We start from the raw sequence: 6567 nt of genomic DNA on the forward strand, positions 1-6567 counted from the left end.
GCTGGAGGACCTAAAACCAGCTTCTGGAGAGATCCTTATTGTTTCAATCTCTATACAGGTATATATTTTCCAGTAACACGGTCTAACATACAAACAACCCAACCCTCATTTACCCTTTCTCTACTGACCCTGACTTTGCTTGTTTTGTGATCTCATTTGGTGTTCTGAAGCTTGTGTTGATGGTAATTCCTACCTGGGGCTGTAGAGCCCTGCAGCTCCTCAGGCTGTTATTACGTGAGAGACACCACCACCATCAAGGTGAGCTATCTGCACAGAGGAACTAACAGCTGACCAAATGGAGCTTCAGCCCAGGGAAACCTGAGAAACTCTGGGATTCTGGCCAACAGAAACCTCTTGAAGTTTACAAGGAGAAGTGTCCAGTCCTGCATTAGGAGGAAGAATAATCTCCTCATTTATCAGGGCAGGCTTGGACCTGAGTAGCTGAGCAGGACCCTGAGGAGAAGGGCCTGGGCACTACGAGGACACCATACAAGACAGCGGTGCATGCTGGCCACAAACAAGGCCACCTGCATACAGGTCTGCACTAGGATGAGCATGGCCACCCAGACTATCCTGACATGGGTTGAAGTGTGGTTTCAGATATGGTGGAGGTTTTTCTCTAAATTGAGAAACAACATGAGAAAGAAAGAATGGCACATAGTGAAGCTTTTGAAGTAGAGACTGGACATGAGGATTTCATGTCACGTTGAGTTGCATGAAGCGTCCCTCCAAGTGCAGTACAGTAGGCCACCCAGAAAGAGTCTGGATTAGCCAAAGCTTTGCATTCCAACCAACAGCCCGTGAGGACAGAGAGATATCAGTAAGGGTAGGAAGATGGTCAAGTGAGAGCAAGGCTGGTAAGCACGGTGGATGTCCCCAGCCATCAAGAAATCAACTGCAGGCCTACCAGGAGACACCTAATCCTTACAGCACTGGGGCCTCATGGCTGTAAGGCTGGGGGAGATGAGGACAGGGGATTTCTCCCCTGAGATTCTCCAGGGGAGAAAGCTTGGGAGATGAGGACAGCCTGCAGGGGAGAAGGCCCAGGGCATGCAAACGCATCGGACAGCTTCTGGTGGAGATGACAGAGGGCTGTGGGAAAGCTGAAAGCCCCCAGTAAAGTCAACCCCATCATCATTTTAGCTTTGGCTGTTGTCTCTGCCACTGATGCCTGTGAGGAGGCACAGTCCCTTGCAGCACGGGGGCCTCATGGCCTCCTTGTGCATCCTCAGGAGCCTGGGAGGTGCACATCTCCATAGCCCCTACCCCAGGAAGAGCACTGAGGAATGTGGGAGGGACAGGATCTCCCTTCCCAGGGGCTGGGTGTTGTGGCTTGGCCATTTGTTTAATGGGCCTAGGGCTTGGAAATTTGGCTTAATACAACACACTCAGGTTTACTCAGCATCAGAGCCACCTTTCCCTTTTTGTTTCCAACTTGTCATCACTGCCTCCAGAATTCTGCTCTAACAGGACCCTGCTGAGGCTTTGTCAACAGTGTCCCTCAGTGGGAGCCATTAACAGTGCAGGAAACTTTGGAGTTGGAATATAACTTTGAGTTCTTCAGAGGTTTCTTCAGCTTCTCTGTGCCTGAGGTTCATGGAGTTGGCACCAAACCCTCCTGAGGGGTCATTAAAGTGCCTTGGGCTGTTGCTGTGGTGCTGAGCTGGGCCGGGCTCCTGGGCCGGAGGGAGCTCCTGGCAAGTGGGCAGCACTGCAGAGAGACAGCTCTGCCCAGGAGCAGCTCCTCTGCAAAGCGCAGCAGGGCTGGGGGCACTGCCTGCAGGCACCCAGGGCAGAGCAGCGAGGCACACACAGCTTCAAGGCAGCCTGGGCTGGGAGGCTGCTGAGAGCTCCAAGGAGGAGAAAGCGTCAGGGCCCTGGCCACAGTAAGTCTGGGGGTGCAGGGCAATGCAGCTGCAGCTTGGGGAGGGATCTGAGGAGGAGGAGGAGGAGGAGGAGGAGGAGGAGGAGGAGGAGGAGGAGGAGGAGGAGGAGGAGGATCTGCTCCCGAGCAGGGCTTCCCTGGTGCCCCCTGCAAGGGCCAGGGCATGAGGGCTGCCTTCTGGCGGGGCCGGCTGCAGGGGTGTGCAGCCGGGTGTGCAGGCAGGGGTGCCCAGGGCGGTCCTTCCCAGCAGGGTCCCTGCACCCCAGGGGGCTGTGTGCTGGGGCAGGGACTCTGCCGCCTGCCAGGGTCAGCACTCAGCCTGCCCGGGGAGCTCCCCACGGCGCTGTGGGGAGAAGCTGTGGGGGGAAGGAGAGACCCCCGCCAGGGCAGGCTCCTTCTGCTCTCCAGAGGCTGCTGCCTGGATCAGGGGTGCTCACAGCTCCAGATCTTCCCCAGCTCATTTCCCACTCAACTTTTCACAAGTACTTTCCTCTCTGGGATTTTCTTTTTGTGTCTGTGCTGTCTGGACTCTCTGCTTCTACTTTTCTGTGGCTTCCGTCTTTCTATCAGCTTTGCTGATGAGAGCAGGGGCTGAGATTCTTAAGCTGTAACAGTGAGGATTACCGGGAACCTCAGAATGTGCCTTCTCGCCCCACCAGCTAACAAAACACACCATCATCACCTTTCCATTTTCATCAGGGTTTGGGTGGGCTGTGCTTTAAGCCCTGCACACACAGAGAGGCTGCAGGGCAGAGCTGTGCTCACAGGGGCTGGGTTGGGGACTGTGAGCACTGGCAGGGAGGAAACATGGGCTCAAAGACAGAACTGCCAGCCTGGGAAGCTCAAGGCAGAGGAGATGTGGGCAGGGAGGGAGGGAAATGCTAAGGGAAACCCTGCTGCAGGGCAGACTCCTTCCCTGAGCAACACTCCTCTTGTCTCCTCTGCCACCCAGCACAGCCCTTAGCCCGTGGCTCCTGGCCGTTAGTCACCTCCTGGCCCAGCAGCCCAGCAGAAGGGATGAAGTGCATCTCTGCTGCCAGGGGCCCAGTTCCCGCTGAGCAGGGCCTGAGGGCGACTGTCCTGCATTGCTGCTGTCTGGGAGGGGCTGTGCAGAGCTGCCGAAGGGAAAGGCTTTCCTGAGTGCCCGTCTGTCCCTCTCCTTGCCTTGCTCAGATGCCCTTGGTGTTGTTGACAGGCTCTCTGGGAAGGGGGGTTTCAGCTGCAGAGTCAGGCACAGAGCTTGGGAGCCCTCCTCTGCAGATGTGCCCCCAGCAATGAGGTGTCCCAGCTTTCCTCTAAGCCGTGAAGCTCTGGGCAATGCAGTCTGTGAGGCTGGGCCAGGAGCTGGCTCTCCCTTAAGAAGTTGCCATGGTTGGGACCCTTGGCTCTCTCCTTGGGGTGTCCATCCCAGCTGTCTGCTGCTTCCAGGGGACTCTGTGAGCCGTGGGTGACATTGGCTAAAGTGGGGTGCTGACACTTGGAAAAAGGGTGAGTCGTCTGGTGCTCTGCAGTGGATCCCTCTGCTCTCAGCACTGTCTTGCTGGTTTTCAGGGTAACACGGGAGTGTAATCACCCTCAGTCTTAGAAAGGTGCAAGTCCAGGGCAGATGGGAACAAGACAGGACAGACCTGCTGCTCTCACTCTGCACTAAGGCACAGCCAATCGTCTTGCCTCACAGGACTCACTCTGCTCTCCCTGAGTGCAGTAGAAAACCCTCTCAACCTGCCTTTTGTTCTCTCTGTTCCTTAGCACCGGCAGAACAGAGACTGACAAGCCCTTCAGGGTTAGGAGTAGGATTTTCTGACAAATCACTGAAAGATCTGACTCCTCAGTAGAAAGCAGGCAGAAACTGTTCACACCATGGCATGTATATCCAGCAGCAATCAGAGCTCCAGCCACAGAGCTGAAGAAAGTTCTCAGGAAAGGAAAACACAGTGATGTGTAGCAGCAGGGATGTTACTAGGAGAAAGGAGATAGATTTTTCTCAGAGAAGTCTCTCCTGACTTGTCACTGTTTTTCCTCCTTGAACAGCCTTCCATGTTCAGAGGAAGCAAATGTCCAACAGCAGCTCCATCACTGAGTTCCTGCTCCTGGCATTTGCAGACAGACGGGAGCTGCAGCTCCTGCACTTCTGGCTCTTCCTGGGCATCTACCTGGCTGCCCTCCTGGGCAACGGCCTCATCATCACCGCCATCGCCTGCGACCACCACCTCCACACCCCCATGTACTTCTTCCTCCTCAACCTCTCCCTCCTCGACCTGGGCTCCATCTCCACCACTCTCCCCAAAGCCATGGCCAATGCCCTCTGGGACACCAGGGACATCTCCTACTTGGGATGTGCTGCACAGGTATTTTTTTTCTTTTTCTTTGCTACAGCAGAGTTTTCTCTTCTCACCATCATGGCCTATGACCGGTATGTTGCCATCTGCCAACCCCTGCACTACGGGAACCTCCTGGGCAGCAGAGCTTGTGTCCACATGGCAGCAGCTGCCTGGGGCACTGCGTTGCTCTATTCTCTCCTGCACACTGCCAACACTTTTTCCCTACCCCTCTGCCAGGGGAATGCTGTGGACCAGTTCTTCTGTGAAGTCCCTCAGATCCTCAAGCTCTCCTGCTCTGACTCCTACCTCAGGGAAGTTGGGCTCCTTGTTGTTAGTGCCAGTTTAGTTTTTGGGTGTTTTGCTTTCATTCCTTTTTCCTATGTCCAGATCTTCCGTGTGGTGCTGAGGATCCCCTCTGAGCAGGGACAGCACAAAGCCTTTTCCACGTGTCTCCCTCACCTTGTCGTGGTCTCCCTGTTTATCAGCACTGCCATCTTTGCCCACTTGAAGCCCCCATCCATCTCCTCCCCATCTCTGGACCTGGTGGTGTCATTTCTGTACTCGGTGGTGCCCCCAGCAGTGAACCCGCTCATCTACAGCATGAGGAACCAGGAGATCAAGGACGCACTGAAGAAGCTGATTCATTCAGTTGTCTCTCAGTAGGAATAAGCTGCCCATGTCTCTTCAAAAGTAATTTCTAATTTATCTCTGAATCTTTCTGTGCAGTAAGCATTTTATTTGTGACAATCTTATTTGTTCCAAAAAGTCTGCATCCACTCTTCTTCCTCAGAGACATGAGCCAGCCTCTCTGACCCAGAGCCCTTTGTGCGTGTATTTAATAGGACAGTACAGCTGGCCTCCATATATCCAAATATATCCATAATAAAAGAGGATTTTTTCAGTGTCAGTGTCTGGAGGTTGGTCTGTTCTTCCAAAGCTGAGGTCAGGAACAGGATGAAGGAATTGCCCCTCTGAGCATGCTGCTGTGCTGGGGTTCTCCAGGGGTTCAGGGCAGGAGGGCATGGGGGGATGTGTTAGGGAATAGGCCTGTGCTGCCCCTTCACGTGGGGGTGCCCAGTGCAATGGCAATGATGGCTGATCCATGGGGATCTCCCTGGGACCATCTCCCCGTGGCTTTCAGCCACCACTGCCCTGCAGAGCAGCACTGCCAGCTCAGGGCTGTGCCTGAGGTGACATCCCGCGACAAGAGCAGACCTATTTCTGGAGGCACCAGTTTGGGCAGCTTTTCTCTCGCTGGCACAGCAGGAGCTGCCTGGGGAGCCCCCAGTGCAGGAGTCTTGTGCTGGGGAGAGGGACGGGCACAGAGGGGCTGCCAGCACTGGGCAATCAGGATCTCTTGGAGAGAAGAGCAGCAGAGAGAGGGAGACGCTGGCCTGCGTCTGCTCATGGCATGACTGGCCCCAGCCCTGGGGCTGATGGGGAGGCTGAGAGCCCTCTGTGCCCCAGGAGCTGCTGTGACCTTCTGAGGGGCTGGGGCTGTGGGGTGAGTGCCCAGAGCTCTGCAGCACCCCCCAGCCTATCTCGCTGGTCATTTCCAGCACTGGCTGCTCACCCAGGTTTATGGGTGAGCGTTGCTGCTAAACCATCTCCATCCTCCTGCTGGTCTCAGTGCCTGTATGGGGGGACCAGCCAGCCCTGCCCGGCCTCTCTCCTGGTGCAGACCCTGGCAGACTGAAGAGAAGGGCGGTCCCCACATGGGACACAGCTGGGGTATGGAAAGGGTTGGATAATGGGGGAGTCTGCAAAATGTGCCTTATGAGGTTATGTCCTGCCAGGGCTATGGAGGGGACGATGAACTGATTGCTCTCATGGACAACGTAATGGGGGGAACTTCAGAAACACCTGAATACACCAACAAGCCCATGACTCTTTCATTCCCTCTTCAAAAATATAGACTTATACATCCATTTCTAAAACACATTTCTTCTTTATATTTTGAATGGAGAAACTGTTTCCAAGACATATTTCTATTAAGACATTTAATGTCTCCATTGCATCTAAACAGAGCTGAGAGCAATGCTGGTTGAAGAGGTTACATAGAGCCCACTAGTGTTTCCTTGCTATCAAGCAAAGAAAGCATTTGTAGCATTTCCCTCATATGTCCCCTGGGTTTGAGCTGGCCAAATCTGTACGGGGTGGAAAATTGCACAACATCACGGCCCTCCAAGTGCCAGACCCCAACATATACACAGAGGCCCCAGGCACAGCCAACAAAAGGAAATGTCCTTCCTATCTGATAACCTGATAAACTTCTCCAGTGACTGACTGGCTTGGTAGAGGAGTACAAATTGTCCACCTGGACTTCAGGGAGGCTTTTGGCAGTGTCTCCCAGAGAATCCT

General features: G+C 54.4%; 1 protein-coding gene across 1 annotated transcript; it reads left to right on the plus strand.

Moving 5' to 3' along the window:
- Nucleotides 1-3933: 3933 nt before the first annotated feature.
- LOC122153504 (olfactory receptor 14A16-like) lies at nt 3934-4869 on the plus strand. Its single transcript, XM_042793536.1, has one exon. The coding sequence runs from the start codon at nt 3940-3942 to the stop codon at nt 4867-4869; it is 930 nt and encodes a 309-aa protein (XP_042649470.1). The 5' UTR covers nt 3934-3939.
- The last annotated feature ends 1698 nt before the right edge of the window (nt 4870-6567 follow it).

The sequence above is a fragment of the Tyto alba genome, unplaced genomic scaffold, assembly GCF_018691265.1.
Source record: "Tyto alba isolate M040663 unplaced genomic scaffold, T.alba_DEE_v4.0 Super-Scaffold_20, whole genome shotgun sequence".
In the NCBI taxonomy this organism is placed as follows: Eukaryota; Metazoa; Chordata; class Aves; order Strigiformes; family Tytonidae; genus Tyto; species Tyto alba.